Source organism: Brienomyrus brachyistius, unplaced genomic scaffold, assembly GCF_023856365.1.
Source record: "Brienomyrus brachyistius isolate T26 unplaced genomic scaffold, BBRACH_0.4 scaffold58, whole genome shotgun sequence".
Classification (NCBI taxonomy): Eukaryota; Metazoa; Chordata; class Actinopteri; order Osteoglossiformes; family Mormyridae; genus Brienomyrus; species Brienomyrus brachyistius.
The window spans coordinates 953299-971849 of NW_026042333.1; the positions used below are offsets into that span (position 1 = coordinate 953299).

Consider the following 18551-nt stretch of genomic DNA (forward strand, 5'->3'; position numbering starts at 1 on the left):
ATCTTCCTTCTCAACAAACCAACGGAGGGAGAGGAAAAAGGAGAGATACAGTACTTGCACCACAGAGGACAATACTCACGCATGGAGGACTGTACTCATATATATATATATATGTCTGACAGTACAGACATTTGACAGTGCTCATGCTCATTAACATACACGTGCCAGTACTCAAACACTAAGAACACTTGTTTAAGCTGTTTTGACGATGCATGCTCACTGTTATCAAACCCCCCCCGAAACCTGCGGCAACCAACAGGCTTAAAACCTCCACTTTAGAGGAGAAACACATACTCTGACCCCATTTGCTCTACTTACACCGCATGTGAGCCATTTTCTCACTCAAAAAAAGTGCTAGGATAAAACAAGATAAATTTACAATTCATTTTACTTAGCTGTAAATTGGAGTGGTATGAAAAATGGCTGAAAAAAGTAACATGAAAAAAGAGTTGTGATGCTCTCTATCGACCCAAAGAACGGTGTGGGAATATCGACGGCTTTCAGGACCGACGGGAATGTAATTACAGTTACTAATAACCAGGCTGTCCTCCAGAATCAGGTGAAGCAGCCTCCGAATTCACACTCCAGAGTTAATGAGTTCTTGAACCATAACTAAAAAGGATTTTTTAATTTAACAGAAATGCTTGCCTCCTTCCTAACATTTTAAATTTGTCAATTTATTTGTGCCAGTACTGACCAGTATAAGTGGTTATAAGACGGATAGATGGATGGATGGATGGATGGATGGAGGATGTTTGCAAACCTATCAAAATGAAATGTCCGGAAGCTGATGAAATCATCCCTCAATTGGAGCACATAAAAGAAATCATTACATAAGTCCAATTAGTAATTGCATATTATTAATAGCTTCAGCCTGATCTCCGTCAGAGTTGAAAAGGTCCAGCCTTGGACAGCTTGGAATATGCAACAGAAAGCGAGAAGTTTTTTATAATGGAAGAAGAGCCGTCTCACGCACAATGATGACTCATGTTGCCATATTGGAAAAATTAATAACAAATAATAATAATACATTTTATTTATAATGCCGGATCACCGGATCTCAAAGGGCTATAAGTTGAAAAGACATGAATTAGTACCTAGGACACATGGATGGGTTAAGTACAGCCACTGTACTTGGCCCGTTATCCTGAGCGCCATAAGTTTGCTGCACAGCTGATCCCAGAGCTGCTGTAATCCAAACCGTCTATCCCCTATAACCAGGAGTTTTCACAATGCCACTTCTCCCGTGATTTCACTCCCGGGGAATAAAGCTTTTCATTCCTGGCTCAGCCCCCGTGGGTGCTGGTTCTGCCGGTACTGCTGCTCCCAGCAGTCTGACTCTCGATCGGGGTCGCTTGTGCCTTTCTGTGCTCTCAGATAGTGGATCAGAAGCAGAACACAGGCTTGATATGATGGATTCTGGGGATATGAAGGGGCCTGTGATCCTATATTAGAATAATATCCAGTCTAAGATAAAAAATAATAATTGAAACATCCAGGGATGTGATTAAGTAAGTCATCTCCCCAAGCCCAGCACTACAACCATGTTTTGTAAGAGTCTGAATTTTCCTTCGGATGATTAAGAAGCACAGACATACAGAGCCCTCCTGTTCCTCTGAAATGACAGGTGGACTCCAGTTGTCTGCTCCGTACTCCTCGTTAACCCGGAGTCACTCCTAATCCGTTTGAGTACGTGAATGGGTTTATGGGTGTCGTGACTTGAGCAGCGAAAGACTGAAGGGCAGGCGTGGTGGTGAAACAAAAAAGGGGGTTTATTGAACAAAGACTGGCAAAAAAAGCAGGACTGTGAGGGATCAGGACAGGAGGACTGCTAACCAGGAAGGACACAGGCAACAGGAAGGTTCAACGTGAATGATCAGACTTGGGATGATGAGAGAAACAGGCCCTTAAGAACAAACTCTAACAAGCGGCTAACGAGAGGCAGCTGGAGTGATTTCCGGGCGAAGGTTTGGAACGAGAGGTAAGACAAGAGGGCTAAACAAGTAAGAGGCGTGGCTTGATAGGGTCATGATAGAGAGGAGACTTCATGTTACATCCCAGCCAACCAGAGAAAGCCCATGGCTGAAACGTGTGAATATTTTCGGTGATTTATAATTCATTTGTGTTTTTTGCTTTAATGATTCAAAGCTGCGGAGTTCAGCTAATGAAACATCGAAGCTAAAACCCCCCGAATTCTTGTTCATTGTCCACTTTGTACTTTTGCCGCTATAATACAGGATTAAGGCACTTCAGTGAGAGAGTACAGACGATGCACTCATGTCCGCCTCGTCCTACAGCCAACAGCAGGAATGTGAGGGAATCTCGTTGTGGTTTACAGAAGCCCTCCGTTACGGCTGAAGGGACTGACCCCGGAGACGGCTGCAAACCGTTCTCGCTGTCAGAGGTGTGAAAGCCTGAAATTCGGAGAGACAAAGGTGCGTTTGAGGTTGGTGCGAGCGGCCGGGTGCTGATGCCTGTTAGCGGCTGGGGGGCTGACGGCGCTCGCGAGGCCTCCGCCGATTCAAAGGTGTCGGTCAGAGGTTCAGGGCAGGGCATGTTTACTCTCTCTCTCTCTCTCTCTATCACTGCCTTTCTCTCTTGCTCTCATTTTTTCTTTCGCTCTCTCTCTCTCTCTCTCTCTCTCTCTCTTTCGCTCTCTCTCACTCTCCCACACGCTTCCAGCTCTGTACTTGCTGTGAGAACTTTCTCACCCCCCAGTCATCAGGGTGGGATGTTGGTGCTGTGTAGGGTGGGGGCATCACTACAGTTCACACAGGAGCTGTAGCCCGGGGAGGTGGGGGCCCCCTGTGTTTCTTTTGCCGCCCCCTGCTGCTAATTAGGGCCTCGGAGCATAGTTACTCTGGTCTGAGAGGCCGAGGGGAGATGCTGGGGTCCGGGGGCAGTTTAAAGCTCACAGCCCCCCTCTGCCTGGTCAGGTCTCCTCAAAAATATAAATACAACCTGGGGAAGCAGCAGAAACCAGCAATACAATGGAATTATTAACATCACAGGCGTGCTGGGTTTGTCAGAAAGCCCACTAACCAGCTGAATTCCGCACGGCTCACGTCAGTTAAGGCCTCGGTCAGGTGACCCACATCGATCGGGGGCTTGCTGTTGTACACCGAGCGCATGAAAATCCAGGCTGCGTAAAAACACGCTCCACGCAGCAGAATGCGATGGTATTTCAGCAGCTGACGCGGGCAGAGGGACGTCGGCCTGGAGATGGATGCTCACTCCTCTGCGCTCCCGCTGTCGGTTGAATTCGTCTCCCCCTCACGAGTAGCTGAAAGTGACCCAGCAAAACGTGGTGTCTATCATGGCACGCCTCAGAGCCACACATGGACCCCTAGCGTCCATGGGGGGGGGGGCACCTCACCATCAGAACACTTTAAGACTTTAACATTTCATATGTGAATATTTTACTTTTTAAACAATTCCCAGTTCTTCTGGAAATTTCCAGGTGTTGGAACTCTGAGTAGGCACTTCCCAGCATGCCCTGCTCCCGCTCCACAGCTCTGGGTCCTACATGTGACTTAATCAGCCTGACAGACTTTCTCTGCCCAAGGAAATCGGCTCCCATCCCCCCCCCCCACCCCACGTAGTGGCATTCCCTGGTGACAAACGCGATCTGGCACCTTCTGAGCACGCCGCCGCCCACCTATACTCCCAGTCCCACACACCCAGCCCCCCCCCCCGCCGCCCAGGGCTCCGTCTCCCCTCATCCAATCAGCAGGCTCCCTCGTTGACATGCAGTGTGTGAATCATTTTCCAGTTTGCCGTTGCTGCTGTCGTTTCTGCCACCGTGCACCAGCTGGCAGGGGGGGGAGAGTTGCTGCTTTCACAACCCCTACAATCCCAGAGATGCCTCGACTTCAGGTTCCAGGTAATTTGCTTCCAATAATACTATTGTCTGAAGGGGTCCCCCACCCATGTTGAAAGCCCCCAATTTGATTTCCAATCCACGCTGACAATTTCAGCAACCGAGTTAAGCCCTGACGCAAGGCACCTCTCAGCGCGCAGTCATACGTCTCTTCATCTGTCAGCCGTAAACAAATCATGTTCTTGCGATGTTTGTCCTCAGCAGTCTCTCTCGGCTTTAGTAACTACATGGTCGCAGAAACGGCACGTTATAAATTAGCGGAAAGGTTACAGACGGCCTATATTGACTCAGGCACGTTCTCCGGCTCCCCGTCGAGCAACGTTGGACGGGCTTTTGTTGTTTGAGACGTGCCCCGTGTTTGTGCGATGCGCGCGTCTGCGTGTATGTACACATATTTCGTCAGCTGTGCGTCTGGCCGCCTGCCCTCAGCGGTGACTGAGCAGAAATTACAGGCTGTGGTACTTTAGCCAGCTAAAGGCTTCCTCTTAAAGGGACACGGCGCCGTCGTGTCAGAAGAGGGCAGCACTCGATCGCCGGGGCCGAAGGCGAACGACGAGTGCAGAGCGATGTCGGCGACAAGCGCGGAGAACACGGGTAAGAGTTCAAAGAAGCAGGCAGACGGACTAAATAAGTTCTGACGGCGATGCAGACCTACGTTCGACTGCGCATACAAGCGTCAGAGAGAAGGCTGCCATCCTTTCTACATCAAAGCCAGACCCTGACACCTGGCTGGTGCTGCCTTAACCTCCCCTCTGTCGCATCTCTTCCTTCGATTTCTTTATGTTCGTATTCATACAGCCCAGATCTCGCCATGAAGGACGGCTTGTGGCATCGCGGTGTTTTGGGTCGAGCCTCGCTCTGCCAGCGGCTGACGGCTCCCTGACCTCCATTATCGCCGTCAGCATATTCGACTGTGTTACTCACTAAAAGTTTTGTAAGCCTCCCTGGTCAGCAGTGCTCCCTAGGGGGAACTTAATTTACGCCGGGGCAGCAGAGTGACTTGGGCCGGGGGGATGGGTTCCTGGCTCCATGCCCTCAGGGTAGTGGTTAGACAGTGTAGAGTTTAGTCCCCACTGTGCACAGACATGGAGCTCAGGAGAATTAATAGTTGTACATTTTATTTTGTGTGTGTATCCTACAGCCGCCCGCTGTCCTGGCTGCAGTGCACATGGACTCAGATCCCCTGCTTTGGATCACCTGACCAGAAACGTGGGCATTGATTGGCTGGATGGATGCATAGGATCGCTTCCCATCACCATGATGGTAAAGGGACTCTGGACTTCTGCCACCTTCTACAACTAATGGCTGTCATTCATCTTCCTGTTCTTCAGTGTACAGAGACAGAGAGATAAAAGGGCGCAGGGGTGACATTCTAGCCTCTGTATCAGTGACACCCCCGGGCACTGTAGCGAAGACGCCTCAGCTCATGTTTTCACCCCCCCAGACTGGTCTCTAAGTGCCAGTTAAGGGCCGCCTGGTTAATGGCCATCACTAAACAAGACCATTAAAAAGACGGATTTTCTCTCTATTAAGACGTGGCCCTAAACTGACGACATGCTGAATGGATTTCCGGGAGGGCGGGGCGTGTTCGACGGAGCACGCGCACAGGGTTGCACTGAATTGTGGAAGAGACAGAGCTACAGAACTCCCACACACTGCGGCTGACCCCGCCCCTACACCATGGCTGGCCCCGCCCCCAAATTGTGGCTGACCCCCGCCTCCACATTGTGGCTGACCCCGCCCCTCCCCTCTGTTGGTCCCGGTCTCTGTTGTGTACAATTTCTGGAATCGCCGCCAAGGTCTGTCTGCTGTCCCACCTGGCTGACTTGTGTGTGGGCGTCATGTAGGAGGAGCCGTCTGATAACTGTCGATACGCCTCATGCAGAGCAGCTTGGGGTAAAAAAATAACCGAAATAAAGATAGAGGAAATGAGCCTTTAAAACGTCTTGTGGGCGGACTCATCGTAGCCAGTCGGACCCTGATTGGTTAAAACATCTGCTTGTTGGTTGCTTTTCAGTTCTCATTTCATAAAACTAAGAACTAATAGCAGCACATTAACCTCATGGGGCTAGGGGGTGGGCTGTTGGGCGGGGCTTGGGGGTGGGGCTTGAAGCTGCCCCAGAAATTGGCATGCCTGTCCCCATCCTATATCAACATCGCCCCCCTTCTGGTGGGAGAGTGCGGGGCAGGAAGTGTCGGAGCCTCACGAGCCCCACGGCCCCAAGGTGTTACACTGAATCTTCCAGAACGTGACCACAAAAAGTTCTCGCTCCTGCATGCCCAGAAGAGGGCCTTCTGTTATACCCTTGAGCGAAGTGCTGTCTCACTGTAACAGAGTGACGTGTAAAGGCTTCCGAAGGCAGTTCTGGAAGCGAGTGTGCTCTCGGCACGCTTACTCTCTGTCAAATTAAAATCCACCTTACACTGCCACCAGAAATGCCAATTAAGTGAGAGAGGACTTCACTGCTGAGTCAAGCTTGTTTATTAGCAGAGTATAAACCCGTAAGACATTCATTACTCTGCTGATCCGTTCACTAGTGCCATTAGATTAATAATGAGATTATGCAAAAGATGGGGCAGCTCCCGGGGACAGAGGCGACGTCCTGCTGGTCAGTGGTTCAGTGAGAGAGTCCACAGGTAGCGTAGAGGATGGGAAGGCCGCACCTGATTGGCTAAAGTCATGGTCACGTGACCATAAGCGAGGATGGAAAACATTGCAAATATCCGTGGGAGAAAGGAATACATAAAGCAAAAATAATTTGAAGTGAAGAAAGAAAATGCACAGAAAGATTCATCTTCATCCATCTTCTAAGCACTTATCCTGGTCAGAATCAGGGGAGGCTGGATGGGATGCCAGAAAGATCCATTTACAGAAAGATCCCTCTTGGAAACAGCATTCTGCTGATAAGCTCAGGAGGAACAGCGAGAGGATCGTATACTGAAGAATCATAGCATGGTAAACGAAGCAGCCGAGCCCGAACCGTGATGGCCGTCAGCGTTTAGTTATCAGGTAAGAGTGTATAACTGGCCTGCAGCTGAACCATGCAGCACCTGCACTAAGGGGCAGCATGTGGCTCTGTGGCTAAGCCTCTGTGCCTGTAAGCAGAAGGTCGCAGGTTCAAACCCAGCTTTAGCACGTCTGTGGGGTCCTTAAGCAAGGCCCTTAGCCCCCAGCTCCCTGGGTGCTGTTATGGGTGGCTGTCCTTTGCGGACAACTTACTCTACAAAGAGCTAGTTGAGGGAGGTGCAAAGACGATTTCCCCACCGGGATCAATAAAGTATCGATTATTATTATTCACTACAAAGGCAGCTGCTGTCAGGGACTGGACCCCATCAGCTTCTGGTGCAGGAAATGCAACCTATGAGTTTATAGATGCAGGGATGTTCAAGACACAATGGTGTGGTGATGAGGAAGCTCTCGTCTCCGTGAGTGAGACCCCAGTCCCGACCGTGGTGAGGCAGGGGTGACGCCTGAGGGAGCGCCAGATCGGTGCCCCAGGGGTGGAAAACCCACTGGGCCGCAGAAAAACACGGGTACATGCAATACTCCATCGCGCCTCTTTTCAACGTAATGGCATGCTCCCCCCCATCCCAAAACACACACAAAGCCTGCTGTCTGCCAGGGCTTAGGACGCTGCACTGCTATGGGGGGGGGGGGGGGGGGGGGGGGGGACAAGCAAGCTAATGATAACAACAACAATAACAATAATAATTAGAATACAGTGAACAGCTCTACATCTCCAGCTACAATGAATGGATCTATGTATTAAGCTACAGCGGACAGATCTATGTTTCCAGCTATAGTGAATGGATCTACATCTTAAGCTACAGCGAACAGATCTCTGTCTGCAGCATTTACAGAGGAATCCTAGCCTGATCCAGTCGAGGGGGAGGGGGTGCTGACTCGGTGATTTGTCCGTCTCCCCCCCCCCCCCCCCCATGGAGGACAGCCCCGGGACAGCAGGAGTGTCGGGTTCAATTAGGCACACTTGTATCAGCGCAGCACATAATCTGGGATAATACCCCTCTCCAAAAGTGCCCAAATCTGGATAAACTCATCCACAGGGGATAAAATCCAATATATATCCTGTAGGAGCATGGAGGGGGTGGGGACTACGGGGGTGCCCAGCGTGGGGAAGCGGGCTGATCGTCGTTATAAGACGCTTAAAGGGGGTGTTTTAACTGTAGCACAGTAATAAATACAAAAATAAATTACTGTACACAAATTGCCTTTTTTCCCCCACATTGCCTGTAGAGGATATTTCCCGAGTGGCTGTGTGGTTTAGCAGTTTAAAATAATTAATCTGGTTCCCTGCGTGCGCTAGTGGACTCCCCGAGCCGTTCTGCCGTTTCCACGCCGACGCCATGCTCCACCCGGCCTACGAGAGAGAGGGGAACCCTCACTCGCCGTGACTCCATCCTTTGTACCTTTTATTCATTATCCGCCATCGATTAGTCATGCCTGCGATTCAAAGAAATGGCTAATTGACTAGTTCTCCTCCATCTCCGATCGGATTGGGCTGTCATCGCCCGGGGAGACGGGCTGTCGCCTGAGAGCCAATCGCCGGACCGCGGAGAGAAGGAAGAGAGAGGCGAAGGGTAGTAAGGCTCATGGGGCGTCTAAAGAACGTAGTATACGGGCAGAGCAGGCTGGACTCGCGGATGCATGAGCACACAGGCACACACACAGAGATACAGTGGGACAAATCGCTGCTGACTGCTTTATCTACACCTGTGTTTGACGTGAGATACCTGAGGCCGGGCACTGGCGCTGATCTGGGATCAGGGGACACGTCACAAACTCCACGCTGCTCATGATCGGCAGGTATGAACCACGGAATAAGTCTCATATATACACAGAACTGACATTAAATATGTACCAGCTGTATTATTAATGGTATTTATATTAGCATTATCGTTAGCGAAGAGGAAACAGGAGCTCCAGAGCTGCTGACACTGTCACACTGGGCGGAGGTCTCGCTCCTCCCGCGTAACATCTCCCATTACCGCGGTAACGCAGCCCCAACCAGCCAGTGACACGCCGGCAACCCCCCCCGCCCCCCAGTCTGTTTCCGATTGGCCGGCCGCATGGGGAGCGTGTTTCCACGCCTGCAGTGGGGCCAGTGGTAGCGGGATGAGGGACGCGGTACACTGGAATGTGACAGTGACAGTGAATCTCAGAGCCACTGCAGAGCAAGATGCTGGACCGGCTGAATGAGGCCAGCTTCAGCCCTACCTGGTGGGCGGGGGTGGGGTGGTCACGCCTGAGGGGGCCTGCCGCCCGCCACTACCCCCCATGTAATTTGAACATCAAACTCTTTGCAGGAGCCTGGGGGGGGTGGTGTGTGGGGGGGGGGGGATTTAGGGGCATTTGCACTGCACCTTTCTCGGTTATTAAAAGAATGACCCAACAAAGGAAATCGATCTCTATGACAATACTGCTCAGATATATACTAACAGTAAAACAACAGTAAAATATCTCTACAATAAATGCCAGCAAGAAGGTAGGATTTGCATACATGTGCTGGAGATTCTGGATGGATAGAAGCAAATGATAAAAGCATCATTATTAGGGCTGATCTTGCACTGAATGCTTCTGTTTACTTCACAGGGATCATTTCCTGCCTCTGAATCCGAATGTAAGATCAGAAGATAAATAAAAGCAACTGGAAATACACTGAGCATCTTTATTTCTGCTGTGAGGAAGTGGACTGGAGTGGGAGACAGGAGCGAAGGAGAGGTGGGGAAAGGGGAGAGAGATGGGGAAAGGGGAGAGAGATGGGGAAAGGAGAGAGAGATGGGGAAAGGGGAGAGAGATGGGGAAAGGAGAGAGATGGGGAAAGGAGAGAGAGATGGGGAAAGGAGAGAGAGATGGGGAAAGGAGAGAGAGAGATGGGGAAAAGAGAGAGAGATGGGGAAAGGGTAGAGAGATGGGGAAAGGAGAGAGATGGGAAAGGAGAGAGAGATGGGGAAAGGAGAGAGAGATGGGAAAGGAGAGAGAGAGATGGGAAAGGAGAGAGAGATGAGGGAAAGGAGAGAGAGATGGGGAAAGGGAGAGAGAGATGGGGAAAGAGAGAGAGATGGGGGAAAAGGGTAGAGAGATGGGAGAAGGAGAGAGATGGGGAAAGGGAGAGAGATGGGGATAGGGGAGAGAGATGGGGAAAGGGAGAGAGATGGGGAAAGGGAGAGAGATGGGGAAAGGATAGAGATGGGGAAAGGAGAGAGAGATGGGGAAAGGAGAGAGAGATGGGGAAAGGAGAGAGAGAGATGGGAAGAGAGAGAGATGGGGAAAAGAGAGAGAGATGGGGAAAGGGTAGAGAGATGGGGAAGGAGAGAGATGGGGAAAGGAGAGAGAGATGGGGAAAGGAGAGAGAGATGGGGAAAGGAGAGAGAGATGGGAAAGGAGAGAGAGAGATGGGGAAAAGAGAGAGAGGATGGGGAAAGGGTAGAGAGATGGGGAAAGGAGAGAGAGATAGGGGAAAGAGAGAGAGAGATGGGGCAAAGGAGAGAGAGTAGGGAAAGAGTGAGAGATGAGATGGGGAAAGGAGAGAGAGATGGGGAAAGGAGAGAGAGATGGGGAAAAGGAGTGAGAGATGGGGAAAGGAGAGAGAGAGATGGGGAAAAGATAGAGAGATGGGGAAAAGAGAGAGAAGATGGGGAAAGGGGAGAGAGAGATGGGGAAAGGGGAGAGAGAGATTGGGGAAAAGGGGAGAGAAAGATGGGGAAAGGGAGAGAGAGATGGGGAAAGGAGAGAGAGAGATGGGGAAAGGGGAGAGAGAGATGGGGAAAGGAGAGAGAGATGGGGAAAAGAGAGAGAGAGATGGGGAAAGAGAGAGAGAGAGATGGGAAAGGGGAGAGAGAGATGGGGAAAAGGAGACAGAGGATGGGGAAAGGAGAGAGAGATGGGGGAAAGGGGAGAGAGATGGGAAAGGAGAGAGAGATGGGAAAGAGAGAGAGAGATGGGGAAAGGGAGAGAGATGGGGAAAGGAGAGAGAGATGGGGAAAGGGGAGAGAAGATGGGGAAAGGGGAGAGAGAGATGGGGAAAGGAGAGAGAGAGATGGGGAAAAGGGGAGAGAGATGGGGAAAGGAGAGAGAGATGGGGAAAAGAGAGAGAGAGATGGGGAAAGGCGAGAGAGAGATGGGGAAAGGGGAGAGAGAGATGGGGAAAAGAGACAGAGATGGGGAAAGGAGAGAGAGATGGGGAAAGGAGAGAGAGCAGATGGGGAAAAGAGAGAGAGAGATGGGGAAAGGGGAGAGAGATGGGGAAAGGAGAGAGAGATGGGGAAAGGGGAGAGAGAGATGGGAAAGGGGAGAGAGAGCTGGGGACAAGAGAGAGGAGATGGGGAAAGGGGAGAGAGAGATGGGGAAAAGAGACAGATGGGAAAGGAGAGAGAGATGGGGGAAAGGGGAGAGAGATGGGGAAAGGAGAGAGAGAGATGGGGAAAGGGGAGAGAGATGGGGAAAGGAGAGAGAGATGGGAAAGGGGAGAGAAAGATGGGGAAAGGGGAGAGAAGAGATGGGGAAAGGAGAGAGAGAGATGGGGAAAAGAGAGAGAGAGATGGGGAAAAGAGAGAGAGAGATGGGGAAGGAGAGAGAGAGATGGGAAAGGGAGAGAGAGATGGGGAAAGGGGAGAGAGAGATGGGGAAAGGGAGAGAGATGGGGAAAGGGAGAGAAAGATGGGGAAAGGGGAGAGAGAGATGGGAAAGGAGAGCAGAGAGTGGGAAAGGGGAGAGAGCAGAAGGGGAACGGAAGAGAGAGACTGGGGACACGAGAGAGCGAGCATGGGAACAGGAGAGAGCGAGATGGAAAAGGGGAGAGAGCATGGGAAAGGGGAGAGAAAGAATGGAAACGGGGAGAGCGAGATGGGGCAAGGAGAGAGAGCGATGGGAAAGGGGAGAGCAGAGATGGGGCAAGGAGAGAGCGATGGGGACAAGAGAGAGAGAGATGGGGACAAGGAGCAGCCAGAGAGATGGGAAAGGGGAGAGAGAGATGGGGACAAGAGACGAGAGCATGGGGCACAGGAGAGGAGAGCTGGGGAAAGCGGCGAGAGATGGGGCAAGGAGAGAGAGAGCTGGGGAAAGAGGAGAGACGAGATGGGGAAAGGGGCGAGCGAGATGGGAAAGGCGAGAGCTGGGGAACGGGGAGACGAGCCGCAGATGGGGAAAGGCGAGAGCGACGCTATGGGGAAAGGGGAGCGAGCAGATGGGGAAAGGAGACGAGCGACGAGAGAGAGATGGGGAAAGGAGAGAGGAGATGGGACAGAGGGAGACGGAGAGATTGGGGAAAAGCGACAGAGATGGGGAAAGGAGAGAGAGATGGGGAAAAGAGCAGAGCGAGATGGGGAACGGAGAGAGAGAGATGGGGAAACGGAGAGAGAAAGGGTGCCAGGTTTGTGTTCCAGGACAGGAGCACCACTGATTACCCATGGCAGTGTCTCTCTCTCTCTCACACACTGACATACACACACCAGACCCCACACAGGTTTGTAATTATATATTTCGGGGGACCTTCCATTACTTTCCAAATCTAGTCCCAATCATGACACCCTTAACTCCTACCATCGCTTACTTTAAGACTTGACATTTTTACTTTTTTGATGGTATACACTGATTTTTTTAAAAAACCTGAGGTTACCCCTTATGGGGACTGAAAAGGTGGTCCCTACAATGTCAAAATAGCAGGTTTTTATGACATTGTGGGGACATTAGCCCCCACAATATAACATATACATGACCTACAGACAGACAGACACACAGAACCTCCCCCCTCCCTCCCCCTCTCTCTCTCTCTCTCTCTCTCTCTCTATCCCATCCAGAGGCAGGGTACCAGCACTCTAAAAGCATGTGGTGGAGTTTCAGGCAGAGGTGAATTTCTGGGTCAGAGCAATTCATCCAAAAAACCTCTTGGATGCAACAGTCACCCCACAGACGAGGAAAGTTACAGCCCAACTGAGAGTCACACAGCAAACTGCCACAGTCCCCCCCACTCCTTTGGTAACTATGGCGAGGCGGCGGGGGCCCGGGCTGGGACGCGTCCCCCGTCCACGTGTCCATTTATTTGTTTTCCGGCCGTTGGCAGACTTCCGGCGTTGCTAAGAAAGCCGCTTATGCTTCCAGACGATGTGAGCGGATCGCTGGCGCGATTCTGGGCCACGCGTGAGCGCACTTCCGAACAGGCGGGGATCTGGAATGCTGAGGTGCTACACGGAGGCAGACAAACCGGGGGGGGGGGGAGTGTGCGACAGGATGCCGGCGATGCTGAGAGGCGGGTGAGCGACGCGGGCGGACCCGAACACACTCCACCTGCGCCTCCCTCTCACGGAGCAGCTCTGCCCCCCCCTCAGAAGTTCCGAAGTACAAACCGTCACTTATGTAATCACTCGCAGTTGAACCTTCAGCCAACCCATGCCCCCTCCCCCTCGCCCACCCCCACACGTGTGACACTTTGCAGTTAAAAGGATAATTCTCGAGCCGTTAATGCGCGCTCTTAATGCTGCCTAATTGCACTTAATGCGTCTCATCCTGTGGTGGTTGGGGTGGGGGGGGCACTGGAAGCGGCAGCAGGTCAGGCTGCCCCCCTCCCCAGCTCATAGGCACTTCCACTGCATGAGCATCTTAACCGCGTAGTGTGAGTACCCCTCCGTCCCAAAAAGTGGGGCCGCGGACCCCAGGTTTGAGAAACTCCTTGCAGCCTGAGTGACCAAGAGCGAAACCTGACCCCCCCCTGCCCCCCCCTTCACGCGCCCGCACACACAGACCCGCACGCCAGCGTACGCGGAAGAGCCAGCTTACCGTGTCCCACGCAGCAGAGCCACACAAAGAGCCAGGGGATCATGGCTGGGGGAGACCCTTTGGGACGGGACCCCTCGCTGTGGGAGCTAGCTTCCTCCTGGCACCCTCCTGGGGATGGAGGATCCCGTCCCGGTTGCTCCTCTGCGGTCGCTGTTGCCGGCTGTCCAACGTTGAGCTCTGCTCCTCTATCCCGCCGCTGTGAGATCTCAGCTCCTCTGCTCCTCTCCGCTCGCACGCTGCTTCCTCTCTCGCTCTCTCCTCTCTCTATCTCACGCTTTCTGCTGTTCCGTTCTCAGTCTTGGAGCGCGACTGCCTCCGTCTCCCTCTAGCCCTACCCTCGCTTTCCTCTCTCTCTCTCTCTCTCTCTCTCTCTCGCAGCACACTCTCCCTCTTTTGCGTTCAGTCTCTCTCTCTGCTGTTCGCTAATTCAGCCAGAAGTGGAATGGGGTTCAAAAGCGAGTGGTGTTTGCTTACGAGTCCCCCCCCCCCCCCCCCCCCCCTACCCCCAGCTGGCTGCGTGCCTGTCTCACACAGTTAATAGCATCAAAACAACACAGGAACCCCCCCACCCCGGAATAGGGACCCTACAAGCCCCCATTTCAAGAGATCTGGTGCATTTGAATTTTTTTCCGGATTTCTGGACAAATGTTTAGAAATCGTGCCAGCTTCCACACATCTCTCAGCATTCCCGGGGGGAGCGGCCCACTCCCCTGAGGTTTGCACGTCCGACCGGAATCTCCCACTCCCTGATAACATCCGTGTCCTCTCAGTGATTCTTCAGCCTCAATCTTATCTTCTCTTGCGCCTGACTGTCCTGATATGCCGAGCGAGTCGCTCCCACCACACAATGCCTCCCCTCTGACACCCCCCTTCCACCTTCTCCCGGCTTTGTTGATGATCGAATGCTCCCCCCCCCCCCCAAACCATCCCACTCAGATTCCCACGCTTTGGGATACAGCTGAATTCCTCCACCAGAGCCCGGGTCTCTGCCCGGCAGCACGTAGATCGGAATTATCCGGGCTGGAGCAAGCAAGAGTTTGCAGGAACCCAGGCGTTTGGGACATGGTCTCCTCTGGGGCGTAAGAACCTTCAGAGCCAACCCGCGAAAAGTCCACATGGTCCCTTTCTGGGTCGAGTTCTAACTGTAGACACGGGTGCTGCGCCTGTTACTGCGCTGAGAGCAGGGGCAGCAGGAAGACGTTGACTCCCCCGGTGGCTCTCCATGAGTCGTCCCCCACCCCCCCCCCCCCATCCCGCTATCGCGCCACGTCTCCGGTAGAAGGGTGCGACGTCTTCACGTGGCTGTCTAGGGCAGGCGGGGCGATTTTGGGCCGTTACGGAGGGGTTAATCCGTTTGCCTCTGCTGCATGTATTCAAGACGTCTGCGGAGAGTCGCGCCGAACAGGGTCACGTCAGAATCTCCATGAGCACCGATCCCCGGAAGAGGAAACACTTGGACCATGAGGGAAACATGGATGGATGGAATACATCTTGTTGGGTTATAATACAGTAAAAGTTTGTGGGCATCGACGGTTTAACATTTCACTTTTTCTTTGCTACAAACTTGTGTGACTGGGGTGGTCTTTCTCAGTAAATCATAGGTAAATATCTATTTTCGGTTCACTTTAGTGTGATTCCTCTTTCCCTCTTTTTTGACCTCTATATTATGGCAAAATAAAATAAAGATGTATAATGATAATGATGAGGATAATGGCTGGGATCTGTCAGGCTGACATCGGAGACGGTCCCCGTATTGAAACTGACATAATGCAGCTCGCAGGCAGTCTGTCAGCCTCCATAAATGTCCGGGAGCGTAATGACATCCTGCGCACTGTGCTCACTGTCGGCGCGTAAAACACGCAGGTGTGTGACAGGGGCTCTTGATCGGGCCTTGGGTGCGGCCAGCGAGCCGCCGCTACACCGACAAGCCCGGCGATTCCCTTCGGCAGTCACAGGGCTGTAGGCCACCTTTTTTTGCGGAAGATACAGTAATATCACTATCACTACCGCTGCAGTCTCTGATCGACCGACCCTCGTCCCTCACCGAGATACTCATTGGAGTTCTTGGAAGATAATTCAAGTTGAGACTTCGGAAAGGTAGAGTTTCTTTAATAGGCAGGAGAAAAACAGCCGTTTATATACCTTTTTTAAGCTTTCCTAAAAGTATATCGACATTATGATTGGCTACTTCTCAAAAATTAATCACCTATCAATAAGCTCTTCAATAATGATTGGATATTACTGCCAATTATAATTTGTTGCTACCCTCAAGAAGCACATACTTGCAGCCATACCAGTTGTGACCGGTTATCCTTCATTGCTCCACCCCATAATGATCATGTGACTCAAAAAAGCCACTTCAGTGAACCAATCTTATTCATCATCAATCATATCGCAATACATGATCAATGGCAGAACTTCCTCCTTTCGCAACAATAAATTTTCAATCCGATCACCCCCCTCCTCCTCTGCAGACATCTTCTTGACATCCCAGCCCCCCTCTTAGCCAACCTCGCGTCTCTCTTAATATCAGTCAGCTGTTTCTGATGTCAATGTACTTGAGGCATAACACAAGTTCGTTTTTGCCTACTTGCCCTCTCAGTGACCCAGACGCCTCGTGGTCTGAACCAAACCACGCTGAAGATAAGCTCAAACATCTAGCAAGCAGCACGTCACACGATTATCTTCATGCCCTAGGCCTTAGACATTGACAGCAATCCCATAATGCCTCTCTGCGGTCCTATCCCTGCAGCTTGCCTTCGACTTTATGGAGCTAAAGAGTATAGCGGCCGTAACTCCTGACGGCGTGATGCGCTCCTTCTCGTTTTATCGGGGCGGGGAAGCCATTTGTCATAACCATAAACCAGTCGTGCCGCTGTCCCCGGTGCGATGATCTTCCTGCACGCCACTGGAACTTGTTCGCTTGCCTGCCGACTACAGATGGTCGCCTGGCATTCTCAGCGCTGGGACACAAATCTGCTTATGCGGTGCACAAAACCCCACTGTCACCCCCCCCCCCCCCCCCCGGAGGGACACATAAGGGAAAAAACCCGGCGAAGAATATGGCATTCAGAAAGACAGGTAGGTTTGCGAGGTGCTTGGAACAACGCGGTCCCTTCCCTGTCGGTTATCTCTGTTTATTCCACGATTTTCCATGAATATGCATTCCTCACGTCCTGTTTCCGAGATTTCATTCTGCTTACGTTGGCACGCCATCACACAAATATCTATCGACCTGGGCCTGTCTTCCTGCAGCCGTCTTCATGTTTATTTTAAAGTCTGAAATCAATGAACAACAACAGCACCGACTAATCAAAGATATGAAATAATAAGGGTAGAGAAAGCATGTGTGTTTCTGTGCGGCTGTTTGCAGAGCGAAGCACATCGGGCTTCAGAAGTCTGATATCAATGAGGTAATGGGCTCAGCCTCCCCCCCCCCCCCCGAAGGAGAGGTAAGCAATTCCTGATTCTCTGGCTTTAACTCTGCAGTCCTCGGGAAAGTGGGGAGGGGCATCCAGTTTAGAAGTTTGGGGGCGGGGCATCCAGGTTCAGAAGTTTGGGGGCGGGGCATCCTGGTTCAGGAAGCTTGGGGGCGGGGCATCCTGGTTCAGAAGCTTGGGGGCGGGGCATCCTGGTTCAGAAGCTTGGGGGCGGGGCATCCAGGTTCAGAAGCTTGGGGGGCGGGGCATCCAGGTTCAGAAGCTTGGGGGCGGGGCATCCTGGTTCAGAAGCTTGGGGGCGGGGCATCCTGGTTCAGAAGCTTGGGGGCGGGGCATCCTGGTTCAGAAGCTTGGGGGCGGGGCATCCTGGTTCAGAAGCTTGGGGGCGGGGCATCCTGGTTCAGAAGCTTGGGGGCGGGCATCCTGGTTCAGAGGCTTGGGGGCGGGGGGTGGGGTGATGAGGTAATTACCTAATGTAGAGCTCGCTCACCACCAGAGTTTGGGAACATTCAAGATCAGCCAACAGAAGTCTGGCTTTAATCGTAGCCCCCCCCCCTTCCTCTTCTCTGGCCCCCACCCCTCTGCCACTGAAAAGCAGCAGATTGAGAAGATGGCCCATACTCACATGCTGAATATCTATCAGAGTACTGAGCGCCTGCAGCCGCTAATGAAAGGGCTAAACATGTGCAGCCCAGAGGTTAAATTCACCCTCGCTCTGGTCATTTTGCTTAAATGAGCTTTTCTCTGTTTATTTTTCCCCCGCTGTCCTCAAAGAGATATTTTCACATTCATTAAATGATATTCGCTGCGTATTTGGCTTCTGTGTTCTGAGCGATCTGCCACACGTGTTTCCACGGCTACGCACGATTCTGACCTCATATCCTCCAATGCTCGCATGAAGCGGCCGGTGGGGGTCTGCCAGCAATAGGGCGATGGGGGTGACTCCCGCACTTCCGATGTTATTTCTTGCCTGGGTTTTGAACTCCAATTAGACCATTTCTCACTGCAATTCTCCTGTTTCTTTTATTATTTGTCACAAAGAAAAATTCTTGCAGTAGCAAATTTTATCAAGCACGTCAAGTGGGGAATTTAGCTTGCCCCCCCCCCTCCCGTCGATACTCACGGGGCTTTCAGAGTCTCCATCCTCACCTACTCCCCCTACCCCCTCTCCCCCCCATTCCATTAGATCACAGTATAGCCAGTTTCTCACACAGCCCGGCAATCATAAGAGTCTATATCCGTGCTCAGCGATATGGTGACGATGCCGATGGCGTCCGCTTGGGTCAAACAGGATTTCCCTGAGTGTTCCCTCTCAGTTCCGAGGACCAGTGGGAGCTTCATCAGATCGATGTCCCTGGGCAGCAGGATGGATTATGAACATCTAACAATGTGCCATTTTCTCATAACTGACAGGCCCTGCAGAGAGAACACCGGATTT

At 52.0% G+C, this 18551-nt stretch overlaps 1 protein-coding gene across 1 annotated transcript in view; it reads right to left on the reverse strand.

Annotated features, from left to right (window-relative positions):
- Positions 1-13999, reverse strand: part of LOC125724925 (kin of IRRE-like protein 3) — a 131817-nt gene extending 117818 nt beyond the window's left edge. Inside the window, 1 exon segment of the mRNA XM_049001402.1 lies at positions 13674-13999. Coding sequence (XP_048857359.1) covers positions 13674-13716 — 43 coding nt within the window. The 5' untranslated portion in view covers positions 13717-13999.
- Positions 14000-18551: the final 4552 nt, after the last annotated feature.